General features: G+C 40.8%; 4 protein-coding genes across 6 annotated transcripts in view; 2 read left to right on the forward strand and 2 right to left on the reverse strand.

Moving 5' to 3' along the window:
* Positions 1–1,424, reverse strand: part of LOC109470322 (UBX domain-containing protein 1-like) — a 6,138-nt gene extending 4,714 nt beyond the window's left edge. Inside the window, exons 1-3 of the mRNA XM_019769234.1 lie at positions 1,250–1,424; positions 625–678; positions 58–149 (exon numbers count right to left, since the gene is read on the reverse strand). Coding sequence (XP_019624793.1) covers positions 58–149; positions 625–678; positions 1,250–1,302 — 199 coding nt within the window. The 5' untranslated portion in view covers positions 1,303–1,424. The remainder of the gene's footprint in view (positions 1–57; positions 150–624; positions 679–1,249) is intronic.
* A 218-nt stretch (positions 1,425–1,642) lies between these two features.
* On the forward strand, positions 1,643–7,131 carry LOC109470333 (ras-related protein Rab-15-like). Its single transcript, XM_019769251.1, has 7 exons — positions 1,643–2,393; positions 3,863–3,923; positions 4,221–4,281; positions 4,402–4,479; positions 4,657–4,746; positions 4,914–4,979; positions 5,104–7,131. The coding sequence occupies exons 1-7, from the start codon at positions 2,225–2,227 to the stop codon at positions 5,290–5,292; spliced, it is 714 nt and encodes a 237-aa protein (XP_019624810.1). The 5' UTR covers positions 1,643–2,224; the 3' UTR covers positions 5,293–7,131.
* On the reverse strand, positions 6,969–8,978 carry LOC109470335 (ubiquitin-like protein FUBI). Of its 2 annotated transcripts, none has more exons than XM_019769254.1 (5): positions 8,866–8,978; positions 8,327–8,408; positions 7,896–8,040; positions 7,500–7,555; positions 6,969–7,254 (listed from the first exon to the last, which is right to left on the reverse strand). In XM_019769254.1, exons 2-5 carry the CDS (start codon positions 8,399–8,401, stop codon positions 7,129–7,131), a joined length of 402 nt encoding a protein of 133 aa, XP_019624813.1. In that variant the 5' UTR covers positions 8,402–8,408; positions 8,866–8,978; the 3' UTR covers positions 6,969–7,128. The 2 variants fall into 2 exon arrangements, with proteins under 2 accessions (XP_019624813.1, XP_019624814.1); XM_019769255.1 differs by lacking the exon at positions 8,866–8,978 and adding an exon at positions 8,767–8,852.
* Positions 8,979–9,106: 128 nt separating this feature from the next.
* LOC109470334 (39S ribosomal protein L49, mitochondrial-like) lies at positions 9,107–11,203 on the forward strand. 2 transcript variants are annotated; one of them, XM_019769252.1, is made up of 4 exons: positions 9,107–9,223; positions 9,596–9,824; positions 10,253–10,380; positions 10,901–11,203. In XM_019769252.1, exons 1-4 carry the CDS (start codon positions 9,161–9,163, stop codon positions 11,045–11,047), a joined length of 567 nt encoding a protein of 188 aa, XP_019624811.1. In that variant the 5' UTR covers positions 9,107–9,160; the 3' UTR covers positions 11,048–11,203. The 2 variants fall into 2 exon arrangements, with proteins under 2 accessions (XP_019624811.1, XP_019624812.1); XM_019769253.1 differs by lacking the exon at positions 9,107–9,223 and adding an exon at positions 9,269–9,323.
* The last annotated feature ends 8,490 nt before the right edge of the window (positions 11,204–19,693 follow it).

The raw sequence follows: 19,693 nt of genomic DNA on the forward strand, positions 1-19,693 counted from the left end.
ATAAGTAGGATCTATGAAAATTGAGTTAAAAGCAAGCAAGCAAAGACAAGTCCAGACCTGCTACTGACTCCTCTTTTTTCCCGAGCACATGTCCCTGAGGCGGCTGGTATGGCTCATCAATGTCAGGGTCATCCATGTGGGCAAGAAGCCTGAAAAAAAAAGTTGTCATATATCCCTGTCAATGAAGTGACAGTGAACAATTAACAGTCAAACCTGTAACGTTACTAGGAACACTTGGCCTTTGTTACCACTTTTATGGTAGGCTCTTAGATTGACCCAATTTCCTCTCTATACATCATACCACCCATAGTGAGTCATAAGTGACATTGATCTATAGCGACTACTTTTGCTATGTCCCTTGAGTGGTAACTGTGGTTGGCACCATTGCTATACACAAGTTTCATTGTATTCTTTTCAAATCTGCAAGTCTCCATTCTGATCACATGCTTCAGGAGGACATTATTATACACACAGATATGCAGGATAACGACCATATCACAGTGCATTTATTGTACATGTACATATGAACCCTATCCCCTCAGCTTAACCCTCCATTTTCGTCCCCCTGTTGTTCTGTATCAAAGCTGTCCTATTTTGCTAGAGGAAAAGAAAGAAAACTCGTACCATTCCATAGCAACCTCTGGACCTTGGTCATTCGTTATAGCAATGGCCTTCTCTCTGCAATGGAAGAGAACAATTTTTATCCAAGTATTACTTACCTCAGGTGTATGTTATGTAAAAAACCAGGTCATCATGTGGTGTGAACAAGCATCATGGAGTATTCATGAAGTTTATATACAAAACCTCCATCATGTATTAACATTATCTCAATCCCTAAGCGTATGGGCAAAGTATTGCACATAATCTCAGCAAATGTGAATGTGGCACTTTGAGGAAAATATGTTTTCTATCTGTGGTCAGGCTGCTCCTCCTTACTCTTGAGTGTTCTGTGCAAACCCAACATACATATGAATTACAAAATCTGAGGAGCCAAATAATAATTAATAAAAAAGTATTATGCTGACAGTGATAACCTTTCTTCTACTAAATTCTTGATGTCCATCTGCGTTTCAGAAATTTAAAAAAAATCATTTCATCAGTAATTTGATCAAACTTAGTACTATACTTTACAAAGTATCTTACGTTGTACGTAACAACCAGCACAGCACTATCACAAGTGTATTCCATGCTGCCCCCCTCCCACACCATGAGTATGCTAAGGGAAAATGACTGCAGTATGATCACTCACGCTCTGTTCTGTGGAAATCCCATTTCAAGCAGCGTCCCTAATGTAGAAGACATGCTGAAGACGTTGTGTATTAACTTTTTAACCGGCTTCGTAATTAGATAATTACTGTGTGCTCAGTATTATGCAGTGCAGTGAAACTTCCCCATTCAAGCCTGACCTGTGAACCGGAAGTGGTTTTTCCTAGGTGGTGTTTCTACTTGAAAGCAGCAAAATGTATTTATGTAACGTTACCTACAACTGATGCTTTCACTCTTCATAGATTTTTCTATCATTAACTTATTTATATCATTTATTATGCTCCTTAAATCACAAATAATATACACTTTGATTAAAAATGACAGGTTTAAAAGGAAAGCAGTTTTGTATGTTTTGGTCTGTTTGGATGCCATGCTGCCTTACGTCATTGTTTGAAAACTTCGGGACGGACGTTGTCTGTGAAAGCTGCTGTCATACATACCTCTGGTTACGGGAGGGAAAACACTAACTCCCTGTCGCTGCTTGTCTGGATTAAGGACGTCACGACTTCCGCCTCCTTCTAAGAAGTTTGGGACATGTGACCCGAGGCAACAGAGCCATTTTGCGAAGGTCAAGTGGCGAACTGGTGCAACGTGGCTTCCCTCAACTAGCCTGGGAAGTTTGTAGACATCGGTTGACTCCGAGACAGGTGCACCCTAAGATTTGAACTTGTGCTGGTCACGGTGACAGCGTCTTGGAACCATTACAAGTCGGCCTGTCAGTTGGGCTGTGAAAATGGCGAACTTGCCCTGTGCCTGAGTTAGAGTGAAATACCTGTTGAATTTTGAGAGCAGTGTTACATGTAATTCATTTGTGAAGAAAACCAACGGCCATCTGTAACAAATTCGCCTACCAGAACTCTAAACCACGGGAACATTTTTACCGTGTATCCCTCTCTGTCATAAAAGTACAGACTGAAATAATTCCTCACTACCAATTTATATTGAGAGCTAGGCAGCCATGAATTCGAACCACAGGATTGTCGGACGGAGGAGGTCCTCTCACGAGGCGAAGCAGTACGACATGTTACTCCGGGTTCTGCTGATCGGAGACTCCGGCGTGGGGAAGACTTGTATCCTCTACCGCTTCGTGGAGGACGACTTCACCATGTCACACATCTCAACTATAGGTACGGACCACTCTTCTTGTGGGCAGTACTTCGCAATCAACATTGTTGTTTAACAATTTTAAGTCTATATAATTTTATAAAATAATATATATATTGTCAGACAATAAGTTAGTTGTAACATTTTAACAGGATTAGGATGGCTTTTGATTTGGAAAGTTATTTCTACTATTCCAGGGCTCCAAGTTGAAAGCCAATATTTGGTGGATACATCAGAGGTTAAGTTGCACTCATTAAAAGACCATGCTTTCCTTCATATTATGTACATGTATCTTTATTGCCAATGATAATATCGTAATAGATGTACTGTGTTGAAATTCCTTACACATTTATAAAAATGTTCATATTTAAAGGGATGATTAAAACTGCTTGTTTAAGAGAAACATGCAGAAAATCGAAAGCTTGTTTGGCAAGACCAGTAATACTGTAGGTATCCATTAGTGTAAATGATACACCTGTGCAGTGGATACACCTGGGTGATATTCAGGTCAGCAGGTGTTTCCATATGGTAGACCAGACACAGGCTCCCATTCCTTACTATATGCTGTTGCTTTGGCAGTTAATTTTCCCAGTTCAAAAATCCAATCACACCTCACAAGAGTCACATGACCCCAAGGTCAATATTACGTTTATTCCGCCAGATTGAGTGATTGATGATGGCAACAATTGTCATCCTTCACTTCATTTGAATCATTGATCAGTAGACAGAAAACTCCACATGTCCTTTAGAACAGGTGATTATTACCATTCCTTAAGAAGACATTTTAACCTGCTCCCTACCTTTTGGGCAAAATATACTAGTATTTCATATTGCATTGGTTATCATATTTACCAATATAGGATTAGGCAATTGGGAAAAGTCTAAAAAGCCCACCAAAAATCTGTGGCTCACACACCTCTCTTTTACATGATACACTTAGACAAGTTACATAATGATTTCACTTTCAAAATGTCTCGACTGTGCAAGACTAGGATAAACACCCTGTGGGGGTGGGACACTGCCCACATTTAGACTTACTTCAGCTTGTTCAATGTGTCCAGTAAGGAAGCCAATTAGCATGTTGTAACTGATACCTACATGGTCACTGTAGTCACACTACAGGTCAGCAGGTAGATACATGTTTTTACTTGGAACTATTTTTTTGTCCACCAAGAGGAACCCTTTGATTGGGTATGTGCCAGCTAAGGAATGTAGGAGTGTAAGGATGACACATGGGTTGGGTATGCAAAACACAACATGAACTTTGCCCTTGAACCTGAACCCATTTATGAAGTCGTAATGTTTCAAATATTCTAAAGATATTGTGCAGAAAACTGAACAGTACAATGGTATAGGTATGACTAAGATTTCTTACATATGTTTCAATGAGTTTCTGTTTTAACCATGCATTACAGATTGTGCAACAAGTTCTTTTAGTTTTTCCAGTAGTAATTTGCTAACTGCAACTATTGGATGATCCTTTTCTCCACAGGGATTGACTTCAAGTTAAAGACAGTGGAAGTAAATGGCAAGAGAATCAGAGTACAAATATGGTAAGGAGATTGTTGCATCAGACTTGGCTGTTGGCACCCTGCTTAGAAATGCTTTTCCATTGAACAACGTTTGAACCTTGCATATTACATGTATTAGGTTACCCTTGCAAACTGACAGAACGTATGAAATAATGGGAAAAGAGTGAAAACTGTGTCTGAGGTAATAAACATGTTTGATTTGATGATATACTAATCAACTTTTTTGTTGGTGGGTTTTAACTAATTTTTAACTGTACTTTTTATTTATTGCCTATTTGTACAAAATGAATGGATTAATTTATCTTTTCCTCAATACAGGGATACTGCTGGGCAAGAAAGATATGAAACTATCACAAAGCAATATTACAGGAGAGCACAGGTAATTTACAAGAATCGTTACTATTAAATTGGAAAAAGAAACATTTCTTGTATCATTATTGACATTATATTTATAACATGACAGTAGGAAAAGTTTAGACTCCTTTCCTGTGTGTTGCAGGGAGTTTTACTGGTGTATGATGTGACCAGTGAAAAATCTTTCACCAACATCTCCAAGTGGGCCAATGATGTGGATGAGGTGAGAATATTAAGCTCCACCTATGTTGCCATTAGAAACACATTAGAAACACCTCAGGATCAAAACATGCTGAAGTTTCTCTAAACACTTGCTGTTGAAGACAATTTTGCTATTTTCAAGGCCTTTACTTATACATACCAACACTTTGTACCTAACCCCTATTGTACCATTCCCCAGTATGCACCAGAGGATGTAGAGAGAATGTTGATAGCAAACAAATGTGATGAACGGGACTGGAGAGTCATCTCTAAACAACAGGGACAGAAGGTGGGTGCAGTGCTCTAAACAGTTACAGCAAGCTTATTAATTTTTTCTATACATATCCACTTAAAAAAACCTTTATCTATATTAAATACAACAAATGTAAATTAAATGATCCAACACATTAATCTTAGTAATGTGGTCTCATAAACATTTTGTTCTCATCTCTGCAGCTTGCAGACCTGTATGGAATGTCATTCTTTGAAACCAGCGCTTACAGAAATGTCAACATAAAGGAGGTAAGGAATTTTCCAAGCACCAAGCAATTTGTTACATTATAGGATAAAGGCCCATAACCAACAGTTGTAGCACAGAGATTCAGTTAAAGTTCATGTTGTACAGTGTAAATTGTTCTTGTTCTAGGCCTTCCTGGCCCTGACCAACAACATTATCCGAAGGCAGGGCATCATCCCCCCATCTGACCACAGCTGTGTCAAGGACGGCAAGTGTATCCATGACCTGGACATGGACCTGGCGGCAGATGATGTCTCCCCACTGACGGACGCAGAAGAGACCAAGACTGGAGCCTGCTCTGCATGTTCATTGGCATAATGTACACTATAGACTGGGGTTTTGGTGAAACATTAAGACATTTACATACCTTCCCCTGGTACCTACAGCATCATTCCACAACACAGAAAGCACCTGTAAGAGAGGAATCAGAGAGTTCCATTAGAAATACCCCAAATGAGGGGCTGTCAGAGCTGTGGAGATTGTTTGTCAATGTCATTTGACGTCTTTATTTGTGCACAACCAACCTTGTCCATATACTGGACTATATCCAAATTGTGCCAGTAACTACTGGTGCGTGGTGTATTGTTAGATAGCTGTCATTGTATACCAGAGTGAACAAAGCTTTAAGTTTAACTATGTATATGCTACCAATACTTGTGATATAAGGTAGAGGATATTTATTTGGGACACTTGCAAATAGGTTTCTACATGTACTTTCATAGATGTATGCTGTCGTGATTCTGCACGGATTGCTTTCCTTTTTCAATATGTTGTTGCAACTTGTCCAGCAGATGGAAGTGTCCAAGAGGACATGGTGTTTAAACGTGCCTTCAGGTGATCCTAACCAGACAGTGCCTATTATGTGAAGCCACAGCCTTGTAGAGATATTTTTTCCATATCCAAGCAAATGGTGCTAATTAAAGAATGTATATGCAAACCATGCATCAAAGCCATTTGGCCATTCCAGTGTAACACTAAATCATTCCACTTACAAAGGATCCAGCTATTTTTCCATGTAACAACCACAGTAGTGTTGATGGAGGCAAGGACAAGATATGTGGTCTCCATACTGTTCACTAGTTAACTTGTTTGTCTAGTTTTGCTCAGGCCACACAAAGTTATTTTACAAAGTATACCTCTGGGTGCATTGACAAATACAATGGAACATCCCAGACTTTAGTATGTACATTTGTAGCTTGTAAAGCTTCTACAATGCAACACTGGTATCTTCACATTTGAAGAGACATGTTTGAAAGAAATTAAGAATCTCTAATATACAGTATGTAGTGATAGTCAAAATCATGTATCATGCCAGAAAAGTACATTATGTATGCCCACTTACAAGTTAAGACTTCCAACATGTGACTCTTCAAATTCAAAGGGACCAGTGCACATGCTTGTTGTGTTTCGAGTAGAATGATTATATGACATGAGGACAGCCAGGTAGCTATCTATGCATAAGTAATTTGTACAGGAATATGCAAAAAATATTTCTTACAAAAGTATTGTCTAGGTTTGAAAGATATAAGTAGGGGCAGATGACTATATATTTTTGTCATGTATTTATATAGGTGGTCTTGTAGGGAAGTAGGGAAAGTATATTTTGATGCTGCATCAGTTGGTGCCACATTCTAGCTAACCAACTGGGAAAATAAATATTTACAGCCTTAACAAAAAACTCATGTCTGTTTTGTAGCACATCGGTCAGCAGTAGAACCAGGGCTACACAAATTTATGTCGAGTTGTATATTTATCTAAACAGGGAAACAAGTTAGAGATGCATTTTCTTCACCATATTTTAGCAACACATTTTTTTCTATGTTGTGTGGCAAATGTTTTGCACGAACTGTTTAACATATCTTTAACCTTATTCAGCCAATATGTGGTGAATTTAGTTGTCTTTACTTAGTGACCACTGACCAGTATTACACAATTGTAAGTGAATAATCTACATATACAAGCTCTCAGTTAAAAACCACAAGTAAAAACAGAAGTCACATGGAAACAAGTTTATTTATCAATGTGAACAATATACATGTCAGCTATCTGTCAGTTAGTCTTGACTGTCAAAGCATGTTCAAATGTGACAATCCAAAGCACAGACAGAAAGTTGGCCAAGTACAATCCACAAGTAGTTTACAATACAGTAAAAGTTTAGGAGTTGGAGTTGGGTCCCTTCTTCCTGCCAAATGTGGGCATCACATTGACGAAGCGTCGGTTGTACTGGATGCGCCTCTTGGCACGGCCAGTCTTCTTCTTCTTCTTCTCTGCCTTGTCAACCTGTGACAAGAAGTACATCAATTTTACCGGGTTATATAGTACTGGACAACTCGAATTTAACATTTAAAATTCAAATCTCATCTTCATGCTTTTTTAAGCAATTCACAACATGGGCTTAAAGTTAAGGTAAATTATGACAACCATGAAACTACATGGCCCGATGGGTACATGTTACCAAAAGGAAAATGTTTCCATTGAACTATGTGAAGATGACAGTTCCACATGCCATGATGAAGTGTGCTTACCTTAGGTGTCTGACCCTTGACCTTGCCTGCACGTGCCAGAGAGCCGTGAACCTTACCTGTGGACATGAGAAGAAACACGGTCTTAAGTAAAGCTGGTAACAACCAATTTCTGGTAAGTCAGTTGTGGAGATAAGGAGCAATTACTGACAGTGAGAGAAGAAACCAAGGAAAAAGCAATTCATATCCCTTCTCCCCAGAGCCCCAAAAGGGACTGTCTGAGATACATAATGTACATGTCATCATCTGGTTTTAACTGGAATTTTAACTACCAGCGTAGTGTAAGTCCAGTGTACTAGTAAGCAGTAGGTATTACATGTCTGGTAAGCTGGTATTTTATGTCAAAGGAAGGGGTTATACTATTACTGATTAAGATACAGATAGTAAAAGATACATCACCTCCCCTAAGCCGTACTTCCAGCAGCAGGCTGGACAGGTCCCTGATGCCACAGCTGGTCAGGACCTGGGAGTCCTCCAGGGGAGCCCCGCTATGGGTCAGCACCAGCTCATCTACAGGCAGACCCTCCAGCTCATTCACCTTGGTCTGGGCACAGAAATGGTAAAGTACATGCTCAGTACAGGCAAAGTTGACTTATTCAGATAAAGATATGTTGCATCATCAAAATCCATATATAACATTAAAATAATGTACATACACATTTGACAACTCCTTGATATTGGTAACGTTTAACAATTACAGATAGGCTTTTATTCGAATGGATAACAACTGTGAAGATAAAATGGTACTTGGTACACCATAATCTGATATGGCATCTCCAGAGTCATTCCTACATTTGAATTCCATATGCCACATGGGGATATGGCCTTACCTTGATTTCCTGCACAGTTTCATTTCCAGACACCTCGAGGGCGTGGAGTTCTTGAGCACGGACGAAGAGCTGCATCTTTACTCTGGGGAAAAGTATAACACATCAAAAATCACTACGCATGGGATCTGAGTGATTCTGACATACTAGTAGAGATATACCCACATGCCCCATATTATAAATATGGCCCGCTCTTTTATATACTAGTAGTTTTCCCTTTACACATGAAATCCGCTTTGTATAGCCTACGAGTAACAAGTCATTCACAGAATCCATACTTTCAGTTGCTAAAAGTTATATCCGCGAGGCCCATACCATCACGTGCATATACCCTAAAACGACATGAGTATCCTCCCAACTTGTGGCATGTGGAAGAATACGGCCGAGACAAAAACGTCGCTACACATAACAAAAATCACAGTTAACACCACATAATTACCTACACAGATACACTGTGTCCTTAATATCAAGTTACAACCATCGGAACTTTTCTAAATTGCGCAACTTTGTCGTATTTGTGGTTTTTGTACGAGTAAACTTACGTCTCGTTGTGCAACCAAAATGGCTGACCGAAAAGAGGACGATTGCGCACAGTTTACACGCATGCTTCCCATGGACCTCTGCGACAGGGTGGATTTCTCATCTTCTTCTTCATTTTTGGTGCTTTGCATCATTCCTGAGAGACAATTTGTTTCAAATTGCCAATAAAAGAACATTGGACATTTTCAAGAAATTTTTATAATGCCAGTTGTTAGAAACACACTACTAGTATTAACGGAAAAAATGTTGACACAATACCCCCTGTAAAAGAATGGTTTAGTCTATATCATAGCCATCATGGCGGCGCCCTTTAGAAAATTTTGCCTTCATATGTCCGTCAGATTATCTCCAGGTTTTCAGGTATTTTTCAGCTGTTTTTCATGACTAATCACATTGGGGAATGATACTGCAACTTTTGAAACCAGTGATGTGCACCCGCCAGTCCTTTCTTGAAGAACAGGCGCGTCCCGGGCCCTGCCCTGATAGTTTTTCGTCTGCATATGGTATCCATGCCCCATAATTTGGGGCTAGATGCAGTGTTAGATACTAGTACCATAGGGCAAGGACATTATATATGTTTTGTCTGACACTATAATTTACATGCTTCACCTCTCTTCTTGAAATGTGTAGACAAATTCACATTTTTCCTTTGAATCATTGTTAAGCAACTGTCCATGTTCATCATCTGTAAGTTACCTTTATGCCTAAAAGTATATGTTTTTTCCCATCCAGGCTGGAAGATGTACTACACCCAGAGTTTCAGCCTGTCTCTGTTCACAACAAGCCACAAGTCCATCCCCAGAGAACAGTAGAACAGACCCGCTCAAGCCTGCACAGCCTGAGTTTATAGAATCTAAAGCAGACTTCAAATGGGTGGAGAGGTTGATGCCAAGATACCAGATCCCACCTGTCCCTGAACATCCACACTACCCCACACCGAGTGGCTGGGTACCACCTACGGGTAAAAATACATGTTGCTGACTCTAATGTTGATTAGAAAGCCAATAATTGCTAACAAATGTAGAGTGTTTTTGGTCTGATCTTTTCCAAAAGCACTGTTCTGTCACCACTGCATACTTCAGTGCGGCCTGCCACCCAGCAGCAGAACGGAGTATTGCTGTCTATTATTTATTATTAATTTATAGATGAACCCTGGCCTGCACAAGTTTAGGCCCTCCATTCAAACTTACTTGATGAAATATATTCCAGACAACATTGCACTGTTTCTGGTTTGACATGATACACACACTACTACTCATAGAGGCATTATTGGATGAAGAAAATTTATTTACTGTTTATCAAAGTTCACATTTTAGCATAATGACAAAACCAATGCAGCATACTAGTATTTGCAGACAGTAACCATTCATACCTTTTCTTTTGCACCAGATCCTCCCCCAGATCTCCCGTACTCTGTGCGTAGAACTCGCTTCTCTCAGATCCCAGTGTATGAGAAGTTCAATAAGGACGGATCACGGAAACAAACCATCATCGCTCACATCGAGGGAGACATATGGGTAAGGCTGAGCTGTGAGCTCTGTTCTATGGTACCATAATGTGCAATAAGTTATTGTGGATTTTGTGGATCCAATCTGAAGGGAGAACCATAAAAAAATTTGTCATTTTGTATCCATCATGTGTCTGCTTGTCTTTTCAGAAATGCAACATATTCTCTCTTTATGCTGACAATGGAGCACAGCAACTTTTTTCACAGTGCAAGCATTGTCATGTATACTATATGTTGATAGGAGGGAGATTTTCCCAGTTTCGGGGGAGGGTCAAATCCATACCTATATGACTATATGTCATATCAGTCTATATGACATGGTTTCTGTGATACAGTATGTGTCCATTTGATCCATCCTGTGAACACTTCACTCTAGGAATTATCATGAGGATAGCCACAGAGTTGGCCGAAAGTCCAGGGGTGTAGATTGTTTACACACCTAGAATATGATAGAATACAAGTATGATTTTAGACCTTTTCACAGAACTACCAGGAACTGACGAGCCTTACTTTTTTGTTTTGTCTTCCAGGCATTGGAAAAGGAGTTGGAAGAGTTCTTACCTGCCGTTATTGGTAGAAATCCTGCCATGCAGGTCAATGAGGTCACCAGAAAAGTTGTCATTAAAGGCCTGGTAACAGAGGAGGTGAAGAAGTGGCTGTTAGAAAAGGGCTTCTGAGCCACTGCTGTAAGCTGAGGGATCAGAATGTACCAAATACTATTGTCAGGAAGTTTAGTTCATTACAGCTTGAGATACTATAAAAAAGGAAGGATACAGGTCACCATTTGTTTGTGAAATAAGATGAAGACAATTATATGAAGTTCCTTTTCATAAGAAGTTGTGAAACTGGCTCATCCTTTTTGCTATGAACATGAACACATTCATTGCAAGATAACTGATGTCCCACATGCTGGGTACCTACCTACCAAACATTATTTGTATTCTCACTGTACCAAGAGCACAGGTAGTATTGCTTCCACCAAGGGATGCTTCCACCAAGCTGCAAAGATATATCTCTCCACTTCACTTACCCCACAGCATTGGCTGGGATGAATGATTTCTGAGGAGATGAAGGTTTTCATTTTAAAGCTTTGCCTGTCCGCAAACTCACTTTTCAGTGACTGGTAGGACTTTCAGGATGGAGTGGACTTGTTCTATAAGATACAATGTAGAAAGCAAATACATGTATATGAATAGTATATAATAGCAAACCTAGCATAACTCCCTGGTCAGGGCTGATAAGAGTAATAACTGCATCTGCCATACACTGACTCAAAGCTTTTTACAATAAACCTGTGTGCTTAGTTAAATGGGAAATACCAGCTGGAAATGGACTTGGGGGATGTCTCAATGCACTTAAGTGCTCTGCAGTCCTTACTGCAATCCACATGATAAATCAGACATATTTGAACTTTTAATACAGTCTCATGTTTCACCTGGACATCACAAAGTGCAACTACAACATCCTGTCAGGGCATAGTGGTGTAGATAATAGGTATTGAATAAAATACATTTATTGCATATTCAACATCAAGATGAAACAACCAGCTTGAAATCTGACATTTGCTTGCCAAATGGACCAGAAAATATCCATACATCAGCTGATATAACAATCCCTGACTTATAGTTCTACAGTAACCCTACATATCTATCTAGGAATCCTAGCATGGCTTGGGATTATCTAAAATGCTTCCACTGTACCTGATGATGAAAAGTTCCACTGCACTGAAGTATCAGTGATTTCATTTCTCATCAGTCCCAAGGGATATAAGATAATGCAGGTCATGGGCTTTGTGTTCCACTGATGATCAATCAGCTTTGACCGTACAGTACTTGTCACCATCTTTTAGCTTAAAAGGGTGAATTTTTTGCCTTCTGTCAAATTACAACAGAAGGCCCTCTTGAACTGTAGAAGTGTAGTTCATCACTTTTTCATTAGAGGTCGCTATTAGATCTTTTTCCAATCATTCCAGAAACAAACTTTGAACCAATGTTCAAGCAGATCTAGGGAGGGGAAACGGCAACGTTTCCTGACAAGCCGTCGCCCTGTGTGTGTCACGGCAGCCAGGAGAAGTTACGAATTTCTGTCCCGGGATCAGTCTGGATATTACATGTATGTTTGACATTTTGTTAGTCATTTTCTTAAACCACAAATTGTTAACGTGAACGTTAACCTTTCTCACGTATGTATCCTATGCTATGCTATGCTGTAGTATATTAAATATAGATTGATGTAGTACCCCTCTTCAAATTACTTATCCCATGTTATGCATCTAGAGTGATTTCATCAGTTGGAAGGATTTAGAGGATGTTTCTTGACAGAAAATTGACAGACGATAGCAGCGTGTAGTACAAATGAGTACAACTTAGAAGGAGTCAGGACAGGGTTCATAACGTGCAGTTCCTATGAATGGTAACGATGTTTCAGACTGATACTGGCAGTGGTGCGTTACGTCCTACACGCCTGGCATATCAAAGAGGGGAAACCAGAATCTCTCTGTGCTTTTATTCATGGTCAATATCAGATCGGTACCTTTGTTTGCTAGGTTTTCGGACAAAGAGCCGCATCAGACGCGTAAGATAAAACATTCACATCGTTAAGCTGTCGGCATCAATCTGGATTTGCCTTTCCTGACGTATTTTCCGCCCCCTCTAAGTGCCCCTAAGGCTACTCCATTTCCCTGGATTCCTAACCCAGCCGCTCCTGACGGGCCAGTCTTACCGCCTTCAACTGTAGAATTTATACACTGCCACACAAAGCAAGTACAAGTAGTACGTAAACACGTCATGGACTAACCATCGCCCGCGGAAAGGTATCATTCTTTTGCGTTCATGATGATATCACCGAGTGCCTCTCGACTCTGTCTTAGAATTGTGTTCAGTTTGCCAGTTCAAACCGGAGTAAACTCCATGAGCACACAACGACTGGAGACTGACTATGATCATGTAACCTACAACTTCGTAAAATACCAGGCGTCGTAGAGGATATTTGCGTTTTTCCATGCGAATTTCATCACGACGTGAACACCTCGGGCGTGGAAACCAAGACTTCAGTACTTGAGAATGATTATTAATCCAACATGTTAGATGTACCTGCTTCCCAACGACCGCTACCTTGCCTAGCCGGGGCGAGAGTCAGCCGTCCTTGAATTCCAAAGTACCCAACCAATCCAGTTTTCTCAAAGTTATTAATAAAAAACTGTTGACTTTCGTTTGTATTGCCGTGGCTTTTCTTATTAATTGCGGTGACCGCGAATTTGTTTTTAGAAATATTTACAATGCAATGCAATGTCATAAAAACGGGACACTGCCACACTGGTGGTATAGGTATGCCCAAAGCTAGTCACCTTCGCAAAGAATGTTATGGTTTCGACAACATTCGTGACTTTTTGTGGTTCGACAACGATGCTATAGGATCTATTGATGAATACCCATGGCATTTGGTATATGTAAGTAGGTGTCTTCGATTAACTCTAGTTCGCCTCATTGCAGCGTTTTGGTGCAACGTTTTCACCGGGCGCCTCGCTTTGGAAAGAGTACAAGACCCACACAACAGATACAAGCCGAAGCCCTCCATCTGCTTTGAGATTAGGAGCACTTAGCTCCTCTGACTGGACTGGTGATTAGTACTGTCACTGACAGCCCAGCGTTTTGCCTGTTATTATCCACAAACGGACTTCCTCCTCACGATCGACGTTTGTCATGACTGCTTCAAAAATCCATTTGTTTTCGGTGTGAATAATTCGTCCCCGATCAGTGGGTCTGCTTAGGAGCGCCTTTAGAAACACAAGTAAACATGAGACGCTGCGTAGGGACGGTGTCTAGTCACATACCTCACATGGCGAGAAACACATAATAATAATTATCATTAACAGCACGTAGGGGGCTTGGGCGTGACAACTTATTCTGTAAAATGCCTTCTCATGTCTTCTGTCGGTTCTAGGGAGTTCCTGGCGTGGCTGTCTCTACAAGCCTTTGAAGCTGGTGTATCACGCCGGATATACATGTTGACGGAATACAGATCAGCTTCCTTTTCAGATATTAAACGACAGCTACGGTTTTATAAATTAGATTTAGAAGCGGGTCTAATCTGAAGACAGATGGGCGCTTTAGTACAGTAACATTTCTCCAGATAGTGAATGGTGATAACAAATAATAGCAATGTTAATATAGCTGCAACGTCTACATCAACGCCAAGGGCAAGGCATACTTCATTTGTTTGCAAAATTGAAATAGAGGGGAATCTAAATGGGCTTTTTTGGGGAATGAGAAGCATCTTTGTGCTTTTGTCCTGACCGGACGTTTAATCAACAGGTTACTATCCTTGTCACACCTGCTATGACTTGGCGACGTCTTGGCGCGCAAACAAAGTAGCCCCAATTTGAAGTGGTGCTCTGGGTTCATTTGAGAAATCTATGCTTCCGACTTGGCCAAATGTTTTATCGACATCTCATTTTCCTCGTCACGCCTTCTGGAACTTGGAGACGCCAAGTGAAGTGGTCCCAAATGGAAGTCATACGACTGCTTCATCAACCGAGGATTGTCCTTGTCACGTCTTGCTAAAACTTGACGACCGGCGTCTTGGCAGTGTTTGGAAGTTCCTGTGAGTCGGCTGCAGACCGCACACTTCCGCCGTCAGGGACGCTTGATGAACGGGGGCATTTTGCCTGTCACGTTTGCTGCAGCTTGTTTCATGAGGGGATTTGTATATTGCTGGGGGACCGACGTGGATTTATCGCGCGAGGTGTTGTAAAATAACGCCATGTCTCACCTTAGAATTAGGGAGGTATATAATTCCGTTTTGTTCAATATTAAAGCCACTTTTTTTCTCAGAACATAGAAGTACATGTATGTAATGTACCTGATAAATACATAAAGTTTCTGTCATTTCGATCACATTGCTGTGCGTATCAACCGCAAGGAAATCGAGGCAGCAGGGGCTGCCACATGCCTGAACCAAGGGCGAACTTTGGTGGAGCCCTGAGAAAGTATGACCCGGTGAAAAGTCTAATTTCCGGTCATCAGTAGATCCGGATTGGTGATATATCTAGTTTGCTGGTCCCAATTACCTGGGATTACAGGATCGATTTTGAGTTGAGTGTCTGAAAGGCAGAGTTTACTCACCACAGCGGTATGGACATTCGGAGATGTTATCAACTTATTGACAAACTGCTCTACCAGCTATCAATCTCCCTGCCTTCGGGTGATAGGAATTCACTAGATAGGCATCTGTCTGTCTACGCTCGAAATCTCAGCATCTTTTTTGTGATGCAGCAAACACAAGCGACAAACTACGATTTCTCATGTTTCTGAGCACCTCTGAAGTGCGTAAAGCCTCCATCACGTATTTTGAAAAACACACAATACAATACACATCTACGTAACAGCCATCACGGTGTAGATACTATTAGTTCCTATCTTTCACATTTCTTGCAATCTTGGGGTATGTATGTGCGGTTTAAGTACTAGTGTGACAACTAGTTCGGTGTAATATGCCCAGCCACCACCGCATGCCTATGAAGCCTTGTATATCATGCCGAAGGGCACTAATGTATATGTGACAGAAACAGACACGAAGGGAGGTGAGAGACTGCAACTGTCACTTTTCTGTATTCCCCACAGCGCCCCGATAATTGCCCCCTTCTTGTGGGAGAAAATGCCAGAAGTTTGACTGACACTGTTGCTAGCAGAGTACGGCATCGTCGTGGTAATGACGTCACGCACGACAATGTGATCTGCACAAGTGTATTTGATGTTCGGGCAACTTATGTAGCAGGCTCCGCCGTCGGAGGTTTTGAACTGGTGTTGCCATTTTAGCAGATGATGTACAACGGTGTTGCAATTTTAGCAAATGATGTACTATGATGATATCCAGCTGCCGCCGCGCCGCGTGCCTGCGAATCTCGTGTGTTACGCCGAGGAGCGGTTATACGACTAGCTATATAGATACTAGTGCAGATGTACTACCGTGTTCTGACAGAAAATGTTGCATGAATGAAGGAGCCATCAGCACATCGTGATGCGTAATTAAACACTCCTAAACCAGCAGTATAAAAACGCCACTTATGAAGTATGCTTAAGTATAAAGGCTAAACCTTTACCACACTATTGTACATGGTCTCTTCATTGCGCCACTACACGCAAACCAGGGAGAGGCAAAAAAGTCATCCGGCATCTTTCTCTCCCCAAATGATTCCATGATTATTATGCCGGTTTTGTCTGGAAATAGCTGACAGTTTGATCGACACTGCCTGATTCCAATCAGGGTAACACGGCAGGGTGTTTGTAAGCGCCCAGGCGTAAATCCGCACCTTTAACGAGAAATTGAAGCCATACTAATGACAACGTGGCCTGCTCAGGATGCACGCATGGCGTCCCAACATGTGACAGTGAAAATATCGCCTGTCAAAAACCATACTGATGAGTGTTTCACAATGATAATCCGCCAGTCGTGACTGAACAAGCCATACACGACAAAGTTTCAGTCGTGACTTCGACCAGGTTTCATTTCAGTTGAATAACTCTTCTGTACCTACGCGCAAATGCGTCTTTTTCACTCGAATTTAAATCATTTGTATGAGATTTAGTTCTTTTTTGGCCTGAGCGGTGGTTGGAAACATCAGCGGTGTAAGTCCAGCGCGTTGTTGGTGTTCGTGTTTGTGCCTGTCCTTGGTGCTGAAGTTAGATTCATTTTACACCAGCTTCTTTTTACTTGACGGTATATGTAGCAGAAGCACGCTCATCATTACGATACGGAAAACATTACTGGATCTCAAACATTACTCTAACGTGGCACCCAAGAAAATGATTTTCTAAATTGAAATTGACTTGCGTCCTTCCACGGTGCAGATCCAAGTGTTTCACGCCGGTACATGACTTACACAGATATCTGAACAGTCGGCTGTGCAGATCTGTCTTCCCTAAATAGTCAGTGCGTCGAGTATATAAAGATATCAAATGTATTCCTTCATTTGAAGCCTGATTTACCTGAACTTCACATCTTTGCTGTGACTGTGATACTGGATATCATATAGCCTTACCGGTATGACGACTGCGTTGAGATCATGCAAAAATACCTACAATCGATGTCTGGGGCTTTGATAAAAACCTCTTCGTTATCTTTCAACGTCCCGTCTTCTGCCCAAATCAGGGTCATAAAGGTCACATGCAGTGCAGATATGTCGCTCATAACTCTGTAAGAGGGAAGATCCGTTTAAAAGCGTTTCATTTGATTGGGTCTCAGCTATGAGCTATACATCCACTGATTATGTTAGGTCTGTGCGTGCCCTGATTGAAGTAGATGGTTTTGAGAAATGAAATAGTATATAACATTACCCTTGCTTCTTATTTGGACTTGATGGAAGTGCATCGGACCGATGTGCATTTACACGTTCAAATTGTATACACATTTTCTTCTTGTCGTACCAATGTTGACAGAAATGGGAGCACATCGGACCCATGTGCAAAGTTATTTCAGCCTATCTGCTTCGAACGGTATGAAAACGTCACTCTTTATCGTGTCAATTTTGAAAAAGATGGAAGTGCATCGAACCAGTGTGTAATGAAATTTTACCACATCTACTATAAAATCATAAACACTGTACATGTATAGATTTCACTCTTGTCGTATCAATATCTCGGGGAATTAAAGTGCATCGTATCAATGTGCAATTTCATTTCGGCCTGAGTTGCAAAGAAAATCATTCATTTCACACCGATTATCTGAAATACTAGTGCTGAGGCGAAAATGGAGTTTGTGATTGCGCGTTTGACTTTGCAGGAAGCGCTAGTAGTGAATCTGTTTTGTACCAGTCAAGACTAAGGGCTGGGTTACATACGGCGTACGATCGTCGTACGACCAGAACCTGAGGGCAATCTTAGGATAGTCGTGCATTTTTCCTGCAAAGTTCTGCTGTCATGTGATGGAAAAGTCTGTCTTAAATCTACCGTGGCCGACAAGAACAAAATTTTACACCGCAACTTTTGGTGTTTTACACCGCAACTTTTGGTATTTTACACTGCAACTTTTGGTGTTTTACACTGCAACTTTTGCTGTGTTTTACACTGCAACTTTTGCTGTGTTTTACACTGCAACTTTTGGTGTTTTACACTGCAACTTTTGCTGTGTTTTACACTGCAACTTTTGCTGTGTGGAAAACTTACACCCCTCCCCTTTTATAATGGACGGTCCCCCTGTCAGGTCAAAGGTGACAACGATGGCATGCAAACTACGTCGACTGAGTTTAATATCCTTTTCGTGCATAAGTTTTTTAGAGGAAAAGCTTGGCTACGTTGTGACGTTAGTTTTTTTCTAAAGGCGTTTGAGTCACGTGACATTTTCTAGCTAGAGAATTCGGACTCGCAAGGTCGCTAATAATTTGATGAGTAAATACTGGGCCTTTGGGAGTCAAATGTGGCACCACTTGGTACTATGAAGCAATAAAGACTTATTTTCAATTATGAAGTGTTGACTCTTGACTCAGGTAAGTTATCGATCATTAGGGAACAATACGAGCGATCGCCATGACGTCACCGTAGGCAAAAAGTGGGTGCCAGTTGGCTGATTTGCCTACCAAGAATTTGCATATGTCTTCAAATAATTTGCATGCGTATAATGTAAACAAAAACAGCGATCGCTCGTATACAAATGTAGAATAATATTGTATACAATATTTATAGTTAAGAAGACATCTAATCAATGTTAATTAGTCAATCACTAATTTATAAACTGTCATCATGGAGGCAATACAGTGTTGTGTAAGTAAAGTTAGAACACAAAGAAGAACAGACAGAATTATAAATCATCAATTTATTCACAGCTTGATCAATTTCTTAAGATCCCATTCTGTTGATGTCTCACACTCAGTCACAGCACGACACTGTGACTCTCAGGCCGCCGCCATCTTTGTCACCTTTGACCTGACAGGGGGACCGTCCATTATAAAAGGGGAGGGGTGTAAGTTTTCCACACAGCAAAAGTTGCAGTATAAAACACCAAAAGTTGCAGTGTAAAACACCAAAAGTTGCGGTGTAAAACACCAAAAGTTGCGGTGTAAAATTTTGTACTTGTCGGCCACGGTATAAATCCTTGTCAGCGGCTGGTTCTGTAACAGATATTTGGAAATTTTACGGTATCAAAATCATACGAAGACCTACGACTAATGTGACCGCACCGGGGCCGTAATGTAATATTTTCCATACATCTCATCCCTAAAATAATTTAACCTTAATCCTGACTCTGATAAACATCTCCTTACAACCTGTACCATCTGTATTATCATCATCTGAGATTTTGTGTTTTCAATTTCGAAACATTGTAAAACC

Source organism: Branchiostoma belcheri, unplaced genomic scaffold (assembly GCF_001625305.1).
Source record: "Branchiostoma belcheri isolate BF01 breed outbred unplaced genomic scaffold, Haploidv18h27 scaffold22, whole genome shotgun sequence".
Classification (NCBI taxonomy): domain Eukaryota; kingdom Metazoa; phylum Chordata; class Leptocardii; order Amphioxiformes; family Branchiostomatidae; genus Branchiostoma; species Branchiostoma belcheri.